This window comes from Phoxinus phoxinus (genome assembly GCF_949152265.1).
Source record: "Phoxinus phoxinus genome assembly, chromosome: 4".
Taxonomy (NCBI): domain Eukaryota; kingdom Metazoa; phylum Chordata; class Actinopteri; order Cypriniformes; family Leuciscidae; genus Phoxinus; species Phoxinus phoxinus.
The window spans coordinates 16645992-16664903 of record NC_136879.1 but is presented as its reverse complement, the minus strand read 5'-3'; the positions used below and the strand labels follow the sequence as shown (position 1 = coordinate 16664903).

The window sequence follows — 18912 nt, the reverse complement described above, 5'->3', positions numbered from 1 at the left end:
TTGGAGGCGCAGCTGTTTAACCTCCTCTAATAATTCCAGAAGAAGTATAGAAAAACACGTGTGTGTGTGTGTGTGTGTGTAGTGTTATGGAAATTTTACATTTAGATGTGTTTCTTTTGCTTTTGTATGGGTACAACTTTTGTTAACGTTGAACTTTCATTTACTCATAAGCATTTAAAAGAATATAATCAAAAGCACATTATTAAAGATATAAAACTAAGTTTTATATCTGTATAAGTTAGAACAAGCTTGAAGGAACAAAATGTTCACTGGGTCATGTGAAGACTATGTGTGAAAAATATGTGCGCAGCTTTGATCGAACTAAAGATAGACGAGATGTGTGAAAAAGAGCAGCAGCAAAGAACAGGAAACTTTTGCAGACATGATGTTGCTCAGACCAGTTAGAATTTGGGTTGGACATGAGATAATGAGCTAAGACATCTCCATTTAAGGTAACAAAGGATTTTTACACAGTGTTAGGGTATATAACCTTGGCGAAAGGGACTAGCCTTCGCCTTCTCATGTCAGATGCTCTCTGCGTGAGAATGCCATGGGCCTTCTCATGTCAGATGCTCTCTGCGTGAGAATGCCATGGGCCTTCTCATACTTAGACACTGTCTGTATGTTGAACGCCTATTTCTTGCAAGAAATAAAATACTTTGTTTAAACTTTTGAGAATCGACTTTGTCTCCTTCATCCAGGTTTTAATATTGATAATTTCCACAACAAATGGCGACGAGGATGGGATTGCAAAACCGATGATCGTCGTGAGGGGAACAGTTGACTGGCCATCCCGAGAGAACACTCTACGGCTCAAAATCCTCAAGCTTGAGGAAAGAGAATTGTTCAACTCCTCACGACGACCTAGGTGGACGCAATTCCAAGATTAAAGAACTCACAGACAGTGAGACTCACAAGACGGTGAGAGGAAATTTCTTATGTAACAAATAAGACAAATTTTGTTGATTGATATTTGCGTATTGAATATTTTTTCCTAAAGAGTCACGTTTGGGATAGACCTGATAGCAAGTTCCCAAACAGGTCCGGGATAAGACCACAAAACGTATTAAAATTTCCCTAAAGAGCCAGGGTTTTGAGAATAGGCCTGGAAATAATTTCTCAAACACCAGACAGAAGCACTGGTCTGGGAAAGACCTATATTGACGAATAAAGGCAATTTGGAAAGACCTGCATCGACGGATGAAGGCAGGGCGTGGGGTGGCTGCGCCAGGGAAAAGTTAATACGTAGAGGAGAGCGTGGGTGGCTGCGCGAGGAAAATTGATAGATAAATATAAAGTAATAAAAGAATAAATAAAATTACGCAAATATAAATTGAACAAACAAAATTGTAAAAGTAAAAATGGGTAATGAAAATTCAAAAAGGAAAGATGAAGAACATGTTGATTTCTCGAAAGGTTCATGCAAAATGCAATATGGGTTAATGGGGGTTTAAGTGTGTCACATTTGACTAAAACTAAAGAAAATTGGTCGACTCACGTTGTCAAGAAGAAAGACAAGACACATAGCAACCTTGAAAATGACGGATCTGACATTGTTTCTTCTTCTCCCTATTATGGTGTTTTTTGTTTTGTTTTGTTTTTGTTTTGTGAGAATAAGAGAGGAGGACAGGACGCATCCGGCTCATCTTCCAACTCCTCGCAATCCTAACCAGATTCCAGCCGCCGCAGAAGGACGGGGTCAAGCAGTTCCTAACGCACCACACAAAGAACCATACCACCACTCTGCAGCCCTCCAGAAAATGAAAGTAAAGACTTTGTTCTTGGATGGATTGGACAGTGATAGTTCAAAAGCAATTCAAAAGAGCTGTGTCGGATGGCAACTGGCCTCCACAGTAGAAATGAGACAACACGCAAGACATCATGAAAGTGCAGCGGAAAATCAACGCAGCCAAGCAAGACAAAGACCTCATGTTGGCCCTGGTGACAATGCAAGGTGTGTATATGGGCAACAACAACTCCAACCATCACCAAATGAACCAGAGAGGCAATGGCAGAGGAAGAGGAGAGGACGTGGTCGGGGAAAAGGACGAAACAGTCAACCATTTCAACAACAACGCAAAGAGCCCTATGACAAATGTTTTAATTGTGGACGAAAAGGACATTGGCGTGATGAATGCCCACACGGCAAAGGCGGGAATCAGGCGGATTGAAAGGAGGAGGAGGGGTGAGCGACGGGGTTCCTGTCTCTCCAACTGATGAGTATAATTTACCTTTATTTTCTGATTTCTGCTCTATGCAATGAAGACTTGCTTGCTAGGGTTTTCTATAAGGCTCATATTTCTTTACCCTTGATAGAAATGACTGTTAATGACGTATCTTTACTATTTCTGCTTGACACGGGAGCTTCCAATTTGGTAATTAAAGCGACAAAGTTTGAAAAACCAATTCCACTCTCTGGGAAGACGACTTCTTCCAGAGGTGCAACTGGTCATGTGGCCATAGAACCATATTCGAAAACCTTTGAGTGTTCAATTGAAGGGGAAAAATAGAATAAAAAATTAAGCATTGTTTTTTAATTACTAAGTTATGCCCAGTGAATTTAATGCGAAGGGATTTACTTTGTAAGTAGGGTGTTTTTGTTTACTGTGGTGATCAGGGCTTATCAGCTGACATGAGAATGACGCATGAAACTGAAAGCACAGAGGATTTTTCTCTGTTTGTATATGAATGGCAAATTTCTGACACATGTCTGACCACAAAGCGGCTCATGACAGAGTGTTGCCATCTTCTGAATCTATGAGAGACTCAGATTTACATTGCACTTCTCATGTAAGCACTGATCATGATGATGAATATGCGCAGCGATGATTTAATGTTGACATTGATAATGTTGACATAGAAATTGTGACGACTGACTATGTGTATGGGACTGACCAATGGTGTGTTTTGAATGTGAAATTGACTGACAAACAGACAGTGTTTTATGACATGGAAAATGCACAAGCCTCATATCGCTGGCCAAACCAGTGAAGGCTGAATGGCGTGACGCGGGTCCCTTCATGGCCGGGTGCCATGAACTGACCGACTGGGTCATAATAGATCAAAAAAAAAAAAGAATGATCTGCCAAAATGAAGGTACCAAAAACAGCCATGTCATGAAACACAGAAGTTTGAGAGCAGTCACAGTGTTGGATGAGGAAGTGAAACTAAACAGACTGAGTTTAACACAACTCCCTGTCATAACAGACGGGTTGGAGAGAGTTTCCAAAATGTTTATGGGCTACTGATAAATATGATGTAGGTCTGATTGCAGATTGTGAGCCGATTAAAATAAAGACCAAATCCGACTATAGACCAAAAAGAAAATGCAGTATCCATTGAAAAAGAAAACAGATCAGCAGAGAAGGCTGCAGCTCGACTTCCTGTTCGGATAACCTTGGCAATACGGCTGAATGAGGAACTAGGTGACAGAAGCGATGCAACAACAACACGCTTCTGCCTATGATAAAGAGAAATGGAAGAATGCAGGCCGTGAATATAAAAATGGACAATGGGGCCCCAGAAACAAATGGAGATGTTTACTATTATGCAAAATAACTGATTTACCAAAGTTTTTTTCCACAGTGGCAGCAGATTTTTGCAGCAGATGTTTGATTTGTGGTATTAACAATGTGGGCAGGGGTCAGGCAATGAGACAGGGGGGCATCCCAGGCCGCAGAGACCATTCTCAAATGTAATGCTCGATTATATTGAATTATCAAAATCTGACAAAAAGAGATACTGCATAGTGGCAGTCGACATGTTTTCAGAATGGGTAGAAGCCATGCCAACAACAAAGGCAGATTAAAAAAGGAATGGCAAAACTATTCCTACAAGAAATTGTCCCACCATGGGAATTTCAAATCCTGAAAAATTATTAAGTGACAATGGTTCACATTTTGTAAACAGTGCAATTTTAGTTTGAAGCATTCCTGGGTACATCCGGAATCAGGAGGAACTAACTTACATGAGAATGAGAAAGATGGACTGGGAGGCACAAAATCCTCAAACATTGCCTGACACCACTCTGTGTGAAAATGACATGTTGCAATATTGTGTTGAGCTGGATAAGGTGTTCTGTGATATCTCAAAACAGGTCCAGGCAGCAGTTCCAGAGCCAGCTGAGACGGCCCTGCACAGCTTCCGAGGAGAGTTCGTGTTGATAAAGGATCTGAGACGAAAGCATTGGAAGGCGAAAAGGTGACAGGGACCATTCCAGGTTTTGCTGACAACTCAAAATGCGGTGAAAGTCGAGGATCTAGCTCATGCGGTAGCTGCAACGGAAGAAGAATCCCACTCAAAGCTAACGAGTGCCAAACAGAGATCAGACTAACCAGAGGCGTGTCATCCCGTAGGTTACCAATTTGAAAACCACCGTCACTGGAGAGCAGACGAATCAATAGTAAGAGACGATTGTGCAATTTCAGGAGTGGTCAGAACTGTATCAAGGACTTTGTGGAACTTTAACGGCGTGGGCATTGAAATAACCTGTCTGATCATATCAACTAGACCTGCCCTGAGACCAAAAATACATCGAGAAACGGGACTGATATCGTTCAAACAAGAACATTTTCTCGCCTGACAAGGTTGTAATGTGTGGCAATAGGTCACTAAATCTTATCCTCTTAATTAGTGTGGCTGTAAGCCTAGCACGAGATGATAGCATATAGAGGTGAAAATGACAAAGGGAAAATGGGGTAAGACCATGTATTTTTGTAAGGATCCATGTCAAGGGCAATATGTGTACGGAGGTAATCAGGATGCTATCAGAGAGGGTCTATTGACCAAGGCGGGGTATGTCTCACTTCAGGGTGATTAAATTAGAATATTAGAGTGATGCCAGAGTTTTTGGAATTAGAAGAAATCACTGAAAATTTAGGAGAATTAATAGGGTTAATTCCATGTACTATGTAGAAATTACTGAATGTGAAAATTCTATAGAAATCAAATTATCTCCAAAGAAAGTCAAAAGTCAGAACCCATCAGAACACAGCACTAGAGACTTTGACAATGTATGGGCAGTGAAACCACAATTAGGCGACGTATGTTTATGTAAATTAGGGACCCAACAAGGGGCAATAATGGCTGGTACAGCACACTGTAAAACCACGATAATCATGAATAATAACAAATGTATAACATCTAATGGTACAAATATCACATGTCCAGGTGACGACGATGACCTCGGAGAGACAACAGCTTGAACAGTATGTGCACACCCTTCCTAAGAAATGGATGGGGTGCTATTATCCAGGACTTTTAGATGTAGGAACGGAGGTTTATTCGAAAATATGCAAAATGTTAGGAACCTCTTGTTGTTTTAATTTGACTGACGTCTATCAAAATGTATCAGACATAATAGAACACATGAAAATGGCCATAGCCACTCCAGATGAAATGTAATCTTCACTAGATAATTGGTTCTTGGGCCTGCAGGGGTGGACGAAATTGTTAATAAGTACGATTATGCCAATCGGATGTTTGATTTTCATTTTGATTTTTCTTTTAATGATTCCATGTTTAATGAATTGTATTTCTAGAATCACTGCTAAGGCAGTGACTGCCACTATGGTGAGAATGAATCCAGGGGAATACACAACAATGATACGTAGGGCACCAGAGGACGAAGTTAATGTTTCAGTGGCTGATGATGATGATGATGAGGATTATGAGAACGAGAGCGAACATGAGTTTGACTAGAAAATTAAGTAACTATGGGGAAAATTTACCTGTTGTAAATTACTATGCATATGAAAAAGTAAATGTCAAATTGTGTGTATGTTCTTTGAATGAACATATGGGGGATTGTTATGGAAATTTTACATTTAGATGTGTTTCTTTTGCTTTTGTATGGGTACAACTTTTGTTAACGTTGAACTTTCATTTACTCATAAGCATTTAAAAGAATATAATCAAAAGCACATTATTAAAGATATAAAACTAAGTTTTATATCTGTATAAGTTAGAACAAGCTTGAAGGAACAAAATGTTCACTGGGTCATGTGAAGACTATGTGTGAAAAATATGTGCGCAGCTTTGATCGAACTAAAGATAGACGAGATGTGTGAAAAAGAGCAGCAGCAAAGAACAGGAAACTTTTGCAGACATGATGTTGCTCAGACCAGTTAGAATTTGGGTTGGACATGAGATAATGAGCTAAGACATCTCCATTTAAGGTAACAAAGGATTTTTACACAGGGTGTGTTAGGGTATATAACCTTGGCGAAAGGGACTAGCCTTCGCCTTCTCATGTCAGATGCTCTCTGCGTGAGAATGCCATGGGCCTTCTCATACTTAGACACTGTCTGTATGTTGAACGCCTATTTCTTGCAAGAAATAAAATACTTTGTTTAAACTTTTGAGAATCGACTTTGTCTCCTTCATCCAGGTTTTAATATTGATAATTTCCACAACAGTAGTGAGCGCACTGTCTCCAGCTATAGCGTGTGTGTGGGTGTGTCATTCATTCATCCTCATCAACATCCTCATCAACATCCTCTTCCTCATCCACTGAAACAGCTGGACTCAGTCAGGAACGAGAGAGCTCAGATTCTGCCTGAGAAACTCAACATGAACACAAATAAAACAGGAGATATGCTGGAAAAGCTCTTCATGAACGTTGTTGTTTCTTTATTTGTTGGCTGACTGTCTTTGCTCATTGTCACACTGTTGAGGTTCAGCGGCTGGTAGTGAAGCAGAATTATAGCACATCAACCGCATTTATACAGGACACTCAGATCTGCAGTAACTGCTCAATCTTTTCATATCTTTTTATCATGTCTTTATGTTTTGGGCCAAATTATGGAGAGTATCAGTGACTCAATCATTATTCCATGATGAGACTTTAAAAAAAATGAATCATGGTTACCCTCATTCACTGATTATTGTTTAATTTCTGAATTGATGTGTTCAGTTTTCTGTACTCATGACTTCACTGTACATGGCTAAAGAATCTGTAATGTTCAAAATGTGGCTTAGTGTGTGTAACACTGAATATATGCTGATTAATAAATGAATGCAGTGTGTTTTTGGACATAACAACAACACAATTCCCTATAAAGTTAGCATTGGAGGGTTTGTTATTTTACAGCAGAGAATAAATTCAATCTCCATCATATAAAGCGATCGAAATTCAATCTCGGGAAGTCTCTTTGTAGAGTACCACTGTATGGTTATATATGTATTATTCCCTCTGTTCCGGTCCGCCAGCGTCAGATAGCGCTGCAATTGTTTAATATTTACCTTGTACAGTTAATGATTAGCAATAGCATCCTACATTGGTCTTTTTAATTATTACTCTAGGTATAGGTGTATATGTATATATGAGTACATGTATAGAGTTTTTATTTATTTATTATTATTTATTTTTATTTATTCAATGTATAAGTGAATCATGGGTTTGGGGAGGGCGGGAGGGGGGGTTCATTTAAGTTAAAAAAAAAACCATTGTATTCCTGTATGCACTTTATGTCTGTCTCTTGCACTTGATAAATAAAAGTTATAAAAAAAAATCTGACGGCCTCTGTGGTACCCATAGGCGTCGATTTCGGGGGGGACGGGGGGGACGCGTACCCACCAGATTTCGTCATGAGTCATTTTGTACCCACCACTTTTTAGGGTTGCTAGTAGGGCTGTAACGATACACCAAACCCACGATTCGGTTTGTATCACGATTTTTTGGGGGATTTAAAAATAAAATAAAAATAAATTCGGTGCTGATGCAGTGGGGATCCGTTCATGTACATATAGGCCTTTACGCGCGTAACGCGTCTTTGCATTGACTTAACATTGGAATCACTCGCGCCTGACCCGCTATTCGCGTCCGGTGTGAACGCACCATAAGGGTGGCGCTGCCAATAAAGCACCTAAAAGCTGCCACAAAGAACTGGCAAAAGTAATCTAAATATGTCAAATATAGCAAGGAGACATTTTTATTAATAAACAAGTGTTTTCTGTGTCGCTGCAAAGATGAAGTTGACGATGAACGCGGCAGAGAGAAATGCACATTTCATACAGATAACATAGTTTTCTTTCGTTTTGAATTGTTATGTTTAAAAAGTATGATTTAAAGCGTTCTGTAGATAATATATATATTTCTCAGGTCTATGAGGCAAGTAGGCTGTGCTGAGTTTCGGTTGATTTATGAGACGAGCTCCAGTTCATGCGCAGGCGCCTCCGTGTCGTCGTGATATCTATTATCTGCTTTACTTATTATTTATTAAATCCAGGCAATTGGTTGATGAAACATTGATTAAAATTAAGATACAATTAATACAAAACGAAATTCACTTTAAAGAAAGGCTTTGTGCTTTCTGATTGAGGTCTGTGAAAGTTTTAAAGCATCTTTTAGTGCCGATTTCAGAGCGGTCACGTCCGTAACATTGTTTTTTCCTCATAAATGCGAACTGAATAAAATTATTAATAAAATTAATATTTTATGTTCTGTGGAGCTCGTTTTATTTTTTTCTCACGTTTATATTAATTTCTGCTTAAATAATGAGTGTATGGAGGAATATATAGCCTATTCCGCGCTCAAGCGCATGCATAAATCTTGCCGCAAAGCACCGGCAAAAGCAGGCTAATGATAATAGCTATGTCTGAAAAATGATGAGGCATTTTTATTGTTTATTAATAAAATATATATTTCTAAATCAGTGTCGGCTCCAAACATATCTATATACATCTCCACTGTAAAGTGGATGCGCCTTTAGATATAAATGCACCTTTCATGGATTAGGCCTACAGCCTAATCAGCCGGTATTTGCTTTCGATTCAAATTTTTTCGTTTAAAAGTGGATATTTCGAGCTTTATATAGAAATATTCATCACGTTTTTGAGGCTATACACTGCATTTCAGTTCATTATTGAGACGCGCTCCAGTTCACGCCATGGAGATAATTAGGCTATAGCGCGCCCTGTTTGTTTTATTTTATTTTACAAAAGCACAACGTTTTCTTGTAGTTGTGAGTTTACCCAAATAAAAGTAGGCTACTTGCAACTGATGCGTTATTCCTTTTGGACCTCAAAAAAGATTGAGTATTTAAAGTTGTTTCCTCTGTTGATAGGAAAATGCAAGTGTTCGCGCCGACGCCCCATGCAGTGCGCGCACACTCCGCACACACACTTTGGATATGCACCGCACCTAATATCCATATAGGCTAATAGCGAACATTTATCTAGGTTAAAGTTAGAGCGAGCTACCATGCCAGACGGATAAGTCCTTTTCATTTTTAACAAATCAAATCATGCATTTTCTACCTACCGCGAGTAGCTATACGCGCTGCACCAGTTTGAAAAGGGTAAAAGCAGTAGCGAGGGGCCCACTGATGTTGCTGCGTCTTTATATTAATATTTCTGATTGTTTAAATTATAAGCCCTCGGGGGGCCCCTTAAAATGCGGGGCCCCAGGCAATTGCCGCCTCTGCCAGACGGAATGCCATACTAGGTTTTTGTGAAACGCCGCCACTGCAAGTAGCTTGCAGAGCTTACATTAGTAAGCTTCAGGACATCGTCTTTCAAAACATGACCTAAGCGAAAGATTAAAAAAAATGAATGCGTCATTGTACCCAGCACTTCTGAAAATGCACTTCCGAATGCGTCTCTGTCCCCAGCACATTTCAAACCAAACTGACGCCCATGGTGGTACCTGAAGTAAGGTGAGTGATCTGCACGAACACAAATACTCTTTATTCATTCTGTGTGTGTGTGTGTGTGTGTGTGTGTGTGTGTGTGTGTGTGTGTGGTGAGCGCACTGTCTCCAGCTATAGCTGGAGTGTGTGTGCATGCGTGTTTGTAGTGAGCGCACTGTCTCCAGCTATAGCTTTTCACGAGTTCACACTCACAAATAAGTCAGATGGAATAAATGGTATGCATATTTGGCGTGCTGTCCGAGGAGAGGGCTCCGGGCTCGGTATTCGGCCCGAACCCAGAGTACTCCCCCCGTATTGCTGGTTTAGGAAGTAACCAGGCGAGTGTGAGGAGACGGGGTGGTGGAGGGATGCTGAAAAACTGTCGAGGAACGTTGGTGAGTCGAATGAGTATTTATATAGGTCTGCACTCATGCTGATTGGATAGAAATGTTGATTACTGATTGTTGACAGCTGGTTGGAATGATGTGATAATTGGATCAATTATTTGAATGTGCTCCTCCCGAACTTTGTTTATAAAACATCATGTGTGTGTGTGTGTGTGTGGTGAGTGCACTGTCTCCAGCTATTGTGTGTGTGTAGTAGGTGCACTGTCTCCAGCTATAGTGTGTGTGTGTGTGTGTGTGTGTGTGTGTGTGTGTGTGTGTGTGTGTGTGTGTGTGTGTGTGTGTGTGTGTGTGTGTGTGTGTGTGTGTGTGTGTGTGTGTGTGAGATTCATTCATCCTCATCAACATCTTCTTCATCATCCTCTTCCTCATCCACTGAAACAGCTGGACTCAGTCAGGAACGAGAGAGCTCAGATTCTCCCTGAGAAACTCAACATGAACACAAATAAAACAGGAGATATGCTGGAAATGCTCTTCATGAACGTTGTTGTTTCTTTATTTGTTGGCTGACTGTCTTTGCTCATTGTCACACTGTTGAGGTTCAGCGGCTGGTAGTGAAGCAGAATTATAGCACATCAACCGCATTTACAGGACACTCAGATCTGCAGTAACTGCTCAATCTTTTCATATCTTTTTATCATGTCTTTATGTTTTGGGCCAAATTATGGAGAGTATCAGTGACTCAATCATTATTCTATGATGAGACTTTAAAAAAAATGAATCATGGTTACCCTCATTCACTGATTATATTGTTTAATTTCTGAATTGATGTGTTCAGTTTTCTGTACTCATGACTTCACTGTACATGGCTAAAGAATCTGTAATGTTCAAAATGTGGCTTAGTGTGTGTAACACTGAATATATACTGATTAATAAATGAATGCAGTGTGTTTTTGGACATAACAACAATACAATTCCCTATAAAGTTAGCATTGGAGGGTTTGTTATTTTACAGCAGAGAATAAATTCAATCTGTTCATCATATAAAGCGATCGAGTCTCTTCAGGAGATTTGGACTAAACCACTCAATTTATTATAGTTTAACAGTATCTTTAACTCTGCCAGAGTTCATTTAAAATACCTTCATTTGTGTTCCGAAAATGATCGAAAGTCTCACGTGCTTTGAACGACCTGAATGTGATTAAATTATTACCCTTTTTTATTTCTGGTGAACTGTCTCTTTAAATGTGTTCGCGGCGACGTCACCGGCAGCGCGAGTTCTATATCACGTCACAGGCCGAGTTGTTCAGGTCAGTCAGTGCAGCGATTATCATCAGAGTTAGAGTTAGTCAGAGCCAGAGTTAGTCAGAGCCAGAGTTAGTCAGAGCCAGAGTTAGTTAGTGCCAGAGTCAGAGTTAGTCAGAGTCAGAGTTAGTCAGAGTCAGAGTTAGTCAGAGCCAGAGTTAGTCAGTTCCAGAGTTAGTTAGTGCCAGAGTCAGAGTTAGTCAGAGTCAGAGTTAGTCAGAGTCAGAGTTAGTCAGTGCCAGAGTTAGTCAGTTAGTCAGTGCCAGAGTTAGTGCCAGAGTTAGTCAGAGTTAGACATGATGGAGGAGAGAAACTCGACGGAGGAGAGTGAAGCTCCCGCTTCCCCTAGAGTCGCGTGGGGGAACAACACCACAGGTTAATACACACACACACACACCAAAACACTTTTGACCACATTATAATTTAGACCATGCGTACCGGAGTGTGAAGTCTGGACGGTTATGAAAATGTTGGCAATTATTACTCCAATTATTACATGTTGCGACAATTTACCAAACCAGAATCCTTAGCAAAGCCATGAAGATCCTATCAGACATGCTCTGTTTAATGAGTTCGAGAGATTACCATCGGTCTGTGATTTAGGATGCCAGCATTTTTTTTTTTTGCAAAAAAAAGAAAAAGCTTTTAAAATGTGTTTTTGAGTTTTCATATGTTTGTTTTATTTCTGTGTATGCATGTTAAAACTCATTGCAACAAAACCTCAACATGGGGATAATAATAAAAGTCAACAGAACATATTAATATGCAAATTGAATATAGTGTACAGATAGATTGTTTTGAATGGGAATTACATTTATGGTCATTTTACCCTCATATTGCATAAGTAAAATGAAATGACATATCAATTCATTCCGATATATCTTCCATAACAAAGTTGAGAATCATCTTTATACAATGTTTGGTTAAAAAAAATCCCGAAATCTAAACATTTATTGGTGAATGAAAAAAAAAAATCCCAATGTAATTTTGTGTAATTTTATTGTTAAACAACAGAGTCCTGGTGTCCACTACAGAGCACATGCATATGGATAACATATCCTTTTCACAACTGATTTGTTTCTTATGCTCTAAACAATGTAATGACATTAAAAAAATACTAAATTCACAAAACTTTTTTCTCTGGGTGTCAGGAGCATATAAACAGGAGACCATTATAATGTGACGTGTGTGTGATTCTTCTCGTGTTCTTCAATGCAGAACTAGTGCATCATTCAGCCGTAATCTGTGCTAATAACACACACGTTTCTCATCAATATTGTTGTTTGCAGAAAACTCAAAGTGGACGAGTGTGTGTGCCAGCGGCCGGAGAGCGTGGAAACGTCTCTTCCACACGGAGACCAAAGTGTCTGCGTTTGTGCCCGAGGAGGAGCGTCCACACACACCGCAGGAGCGTCCACGTCCGCTGGGGTCCAGGCCGGCACGCAGTGAGTGTTTATTATCGTCACTCATGCTTCTGGCTTTAGTGTAATCTCTACTCCTGTGGTCTCCTGGCCTCAGGTGTGTTTGCGGCTGGACTTCAGGCTCATGCTGGATATTATTAACATGCTAACGTGTGTTTTTCAGGATCCTTGAAATCTCTTTACGAGGTGGTGAAGGAACTCAAATGCAGAGGCGATCGGAGTGATCATATGGGATTTCGCAAGTCGGATAGCAAACGAGTATGTTACTCACACTTTTCCCTTTAGTCTTCAGTCCTGACATAAACATACAGTTTTGATCAGGAATGTAGAGATTGTAGATGCACATAAACAAAAATTGATCAGATTACTTACGTTTGCAACAATTTTCTTCACTTTTTAGGTGCTCATCAGTTTTATTAAGAAGAGCCGGCCTGAGAAGTTGGTGGACTTTGTAAGTTGACAACTTTGTTCTTCATGAAATTCTCCAATAATCGTTTATTAAATTCTAATTTGGTAATTGATAAATCTGTATGTAGACCGTATAAGATATAGTTGAAAGCCTAGAAACATCAGTTGTAAAGTACATTGCTTTCATCTTTAATAAACTCTTTAAGCCCAAAGTATGTGGTTTATCCCCAAGTATATTTAAGTAATTAAATGAATATAAACATGTGATTAATTGACTGATGGCTCGAATGAATGACAGGGCAGCCCAAGAGTTTACTTTGAAAGGCTCGCGAGATGAAAAAGTATCCCGGGCCTTTAGTCACGTGATCAGAGATTAGTTAGGAGTCAACTAACCTTCTGTCGACCTCTTTTCTTTAGCCCGGCTATTCCACTCCGCTGAGCCAAGACGCAGCGGCCATGTTGCAGCTACAACAGTCTCCGGCCAGCACACACGTTGTGCATTTATATGACATTTTTGTGAGGAAAGATAAAGACATCCTGGTGCTGGAATATCCTCATCACGGCATGACATTGTATGAATATGTTCAGCGAAATCGAGGCAGCCTGACTGAGTACGCGGTGAAGCACATCATTCGTCAGCTCGTTGTGGCGCTGCAGCATTGCATGCATCACGGCATCTTTCATGACACACACATGAAAAACATCCTTATATATCCAAACAGCCTGCAGGTCAAGCTGATGGACTTCAGAGGCGCACTGATCCTCCCAGAGACACGTGAGTCGGCTTCTCCAACACCGCCCACTGTTGATGTGTTTGTTAATGCGTTACTAAACTCTGCAAATGTGTTCCTACAGGAGCTGATGAACCCATTTTAAATACAGCGGTCAGGAAGTACGCTGAGTGGGCCGTGAGCGACGACATACGGAAACTGCTGAATGCGCTGGTGCCAAGAATAAGCCGTTGGTTTTGGCAAATGTCGCATCTGTCCAAAGGTGAGGGCAACAACAAGAGTGAAATGGAAATGACATTGCTTGAAAAACATATAGAGCTCAGTAATATGATCAGTGTCAATGATGAGCAAAGTGTAAAACACAGCGGATTGACAATGAATGTTTAGCTATGGATAAATGTTCATGGGCATCCAGAGAATATCATAGTAACAGCAAGAAATGAATTTCATGGTGACATGACCTTACATGAACTACACTTCTCAAAATCTGTTTATGAGTGTCTATAAGGACAAGCATGACTAATCAACTGTCTTCTGAAAACTGTTGCAGAATGCCTGGATCTTCATAATGAACTTAATGACAGAGGGTCACGGATGACTTTAGATGACATGTTACGCCATGAGTGGTTTAACACCCCTTTAAAGAGAAGACAGACGTTCCCCTTCAGCATTTTTCAGCGTCACTGATGGAGGAGAGTTGTTTTTTTATTTTTTTATTTTTTATTTTAATGCAATTTGGAGAAGGATGTCGATGTCTCACATGTGTGAAAGAGGAGGTGAGTGCTCTATAAAATAAAGTTAAATAAATGAAGATAAATATCCCAGCCTCAGGCCGCTCCAGATCCAGGAGAATCACCGGCATCACGTCATCATCATCATCTTCTTGTTCCCTCTCTAAGGTCGACGAGAGGCGGTTCTGCAGAGAGTTGAGTCTGAGCAGCAGAGGCTCGTACATGTGGCGACTAATCAATGCCAATAAGAACCGAGTGCACGACTGATTCTGGCGCGCGCGGTAAATGACTTCCGCGAGAGGATAACAGATCTACACGCGAGGAAACGGGAACTCGCGAGCTCATTCAAACCCCGCGCGCGCACATGACATCTCCTCTGCACGCAATACAAGCCCTCGCGCGCGCATGAACATTCCCCACGCTCTCGCGCATGATCTGCTCTCGCTCTAACACTTTTATTTTTGGCAGTCGAGGGGCGGGACTTACTGTTTTAATAACCTCAAATGCCATTGGTTACTTCCCCTTTTCCGGAAGTCAGTTGTGATTAGACGCCTGTCCAATGACCCGTAATTCACTTGACTTGAGACATCACTTAATTTGTTATTAATTGTGGTTTATTAATGTGTAATGTGATTTAATGCATTGTTAATATAGAATAGATTACAGTCATTACAGTCTGTAAATATCTCTTTAACAACACAATGCATTTACTAAGACTTCCTGTTAATAAAGTATCTGGTAAGAATCTATTCTATATTAACAATGCATTAAATCACATTACACATTAATAAACCACAATAAATAAAACAAATTAGGCAGAGCCGGAGTGGGACTCATTTTCAGCCCTGGAGGTTCATGCCTTAGACCGGCCCACTTTAGTTCCCGACTGACTATATTAAAATAATGTAATTAAACCCTCAGTCTATAAGTCTGCAATAGTGCACTGTTCTGTACAGCCTTGTAATTCATTGTATTTTTCAAAAATATAATTTTCTATTCAGTGCAATTGCCGTACTCAGGGTTTTATAAATACAGAGGTCCCAAAAGTGATCTTGCTAGGGGGTTCGGGGGCATATTATTTTTCCTCTGTTATTTTTCCTGCTTCTGTGAACAGAAATCCCGCTCGGTTTGATCGGTCATCTCAAACATTTTGCCATTGCCGACGAGCGGTGTTTGAGTGCTGAAGCAGCTCAGATGAGGAGGTCGGTTATCGCCGCAATATGCGAATCATTGCAGCTAGTTAATATTAGGCAATTATAAACTCGTAGGCTGATTGGCCGCATGAGTTTCTAGAGATGTTTTTTTATTCTGGCCTTTTCAGCGCCGCCTTTGCGCCTAGGCTACTATTATCCATGCTTTGTATCTCTTATTTTTTGTTCGCACATCTCTAACAACTGACTTTTATTTTAATTTTTTTGTGGGTCTCTGAGCTGTGACTGGAGCCTATACAGGAAAAGCATTCAACCCAGTAGCATGACAACACCGGCCCTTCTGGCCAATAAGTCAAGTGAATTACGGGTCATTGGACAGGCGTCTAATCACAACTGACTTCCGGAAAAGGGGAAGTAACCAATGACATTTGAGGTTATTAAAACAGTAAGTCCTGCCCCTCGACTGCCAAAAATAAAAGTGTTGAAGCCATAGAAATACTTAATAAAGGCTAGATGTCTCGTCCGCGCTGCTGACCAATGGAGGTCGACGTCCACACCTGGCGGCCATCTTGTCACATCAGCTCGTTCACTCGTAACATTGTGTTTTAATGGTGCATGTACTTTTTAAATAACCATAACTTGCTCAATTCTCTACCGATTTTCAAACGGGTTGGTTTGTTATAAACGTCAGAGATGTACCGGTAGTTATGACACTGCATACTTATGAATAATTATAACCATGGACTTCCATATGAAAATAACATTGAACAGAACAGATAGGTGCAATTAATATACACACGCACAAGGTATTTATGTTATATCAATATATAGGCTACTAAAACTCAGTGTACAGAATGGAAACATGATATATATATATACACACACTTTTATAGAATCCTATTGTTTTTTCTTTCTGCCGGATAACAAGCATCTCTGAACTGACCACATTTCAGTCCTCTAGGTCACTTGATATGACTTCAGAAACACAACTGAGCCCTAGCACAGGTCTTGTGAAGCTGTGTGCAAAAGCAGATCAATATAGAATGAAATACGAGTACTTTAGACCATTATTAGCCAGCTAATAACTACAACCACATCCACAAAGATTGTAATTTAGACAAAAGATTAGTTGTCATAAAATCGTTATTGGTGTCTAAAACCTATTTAATTGAAGTTCAAGCATCCAGAATTATAGCCACGTTAATTATGTTTGTAAGAAACCAAACCGTTTGTAAATCCGTCAAGATATCAGCGAGATAAGAGTATTTGTGTTCGTGCAGATCACTCACCTTACATCAGGTACCACAGAGCCCGCCAGAAAGCTTGCCTGTGACAAGATGGCCGCCGGTGATGACGTTAGAGCTGTAAGACATCTAGCCTTTATTATGTATTTCTATGGTTCGAGCGAGCAAAAGCGACAGACGAGAGCAGATCATGCGCGAGAGCGTGGGGAATGATCATGGGCGCGTGAGGGCTTGTATTGTGTGCAGAGGAGATGTCATGCGCGCACGCGGGGTTTGAATGAGCTCCCGAGTTCCCGCTTCCTCGCGTGTAGATCTGTTATCCTCTTGCGGAAGTCATTTACCGCGCGCGCCAGCATCAGTTGTGCGCTCGGTTCTTATTGGCATTGATTTTTCGTCAAACGTACAGTGGCGATGGGTCGGAGAGCTGAAATGAACAGGACAGCAACAGGAGTTTGTCCAGACCGACGACCGCTGCAGTCACAGGACTTGAAGAAATAAACAATGTCACCAAAGAAGTGTGTTTTTGGTTGCCAGGGCAAGACAACCCTGCACATTTAGTAAGCTAATTGTATGCTATCATATTAAGTATTACAAACTACACCTTTACACATTATAATGCATTTCAAGACCGGGTATAACCGGTTCTATTTCTTGGCAGCAAACGTTTTCCGCCTCAGTCAGCATCAAACTGCACTTCCCACATGTACACCTTTCAAGAAAAATAATAATACGACGACATAAAGTGAAAATTAGTCATTGACAAAAACTTGTGCTAAGCACATTTATACAGTTCCAGTACACACCACATAGAGACGTCCTGCTGTAGTCGTTGCTGCTGCTGCTCGCATTCAATTTCAGCCTCGGGATCTGATTCTGGATCATAAATGTACGGCTGAATCTGATTGTTAGTCATGGTTTGTTTTGGATAACGTTTTTTTCCTCACGGTAAATGATGTCACAGCTTCCAGACGCTCTCAACGCAAAAGCTGCGCGCACTCGTGATTCTTTAGCTCCGCCCACACGACACGCCTCCAACAGCTCGTTTTTTCCGGAAAGACTCAGTACAGCCTATGTTTCTTTTATAAATATAATAAAACTAAAGACTTTTTGGAGATATGAAGGATGCAATACTACTCTATAGGTACTCAAGAATAGACAAAAATAGACTCTCATTGGCCCATAAACAACATAAAAAAATCAGGTGATTGGATAGATGTGACATTAAGGTAACATCTGTCCAATCAGCTACTGTTCAAATCATGTCAATCATTTTCATTTTCGTCACTGGTATTGCTAGACGACATTTTAGCGGCAAAATGCCCGAGAGAACATACGATAGTGGAGCACAAAAACGAAAATATATACTGAGAAAAATCCCTAAATTGACTGGATACTTGTAGAAATATCGTTCAGTTCTGGCGCCTCCGTCTGAACATACTGTACGACAGCTGCTCGTCTGTATGGGGAGACGACATTCACACAAGTCTAAAATATTCATCCAAACATAGACCTCTATATACACTGAATAAATAAAAATATATAAATGTGTTCAGCATTCTGAAAACTAAATTTTTTGGGACAAAATTGTGCAATTTAGACAATTTATCAAAGAAAACGAGGACACCTCAGCAAGGTCACTGCTTGCAACTTATAAGAGCCAGGAAACTACAATCAGTTTTTTCAAATGTTGATATAGCACTCCGGCTATTTATGACTTTGCTTGTGTTGTAAAGTTTTTCTTTCATAGCAGCAAGGACCAGTGAGACAGTTGGGATCGCGTTCAGAAGTTGTTATTTATTGAGCACGGCTGCGTCCAAAATCAGTCTAGCTCTAAAACAGATTACATTGAAATTTATATACCTTCTAAGGGGGAGGGACTTCTGGGACTGGAAAGTAAGGAGGAGTTGATTCTATCCAGTGAAAAAACTGTATATCAGGTTATCTAGAA

The 18912-nt window shown here is 40.3% G+C and overlaps 1 protein-coding gene and 2 long non-coding RNA genes across 3 annotated transcripts in view; all 3 read left to right on the top strand.

The window, feature by feature from the left end:
- LOC306997482 (serine/threonine-protein kinase pim-1-like) overlaps window positions 1-13886 on the top strand; it is a gene marked incomplete at its 3' end in the record, with an annotated part of 133233 nt that extends 119347 nt beyond the window's left edge. The window contains exons 2-6 of the mRNA XM_079610786.1: window positions 12568-12723; window positions 12863-12957; window positions 13100-13150; window positions 13525-13832; window positions 13877-13886. Coding sequence (XP_079466912.1) covers window positions 12568-12723; window positions 12863-12957; window positions 13100-13150; window positions 13525-13832; window positions 13877-13886 — 620 coding nt within the window. The remainder of the gene's footprint in view (window positions 1-12567; window positions 12724-12862; window positions 12958-13099; window positions 13151-13524; window positions 13833-13876) is intronic.
- On the top strand, window positions 95-6359 carry LOC306996912. Its single transcript, XR_013797205.1, has 2 exons — window positions 95-921; window positions 1619-6359. It is a non-coding gene; the product is annotated as an uncharacterized lncRNA (long non-coding RNA).
- A 78-nt stretch (window positions 13887-13964) lies between the features above and the next one.
- Window positions 13965-14812, top strand: LOC306997274. Its single transcript, XR_013797341.1, has 3 exons — window positions 13965-14100; window positions 14389-14614; window positions 14738-14812. It is a non-coding gene; the product is annotated as an uncharacterized lncRNA (long non-coding RNA).
- Window positions 14813-18912: the final 4100 nt, after the last annotated feature.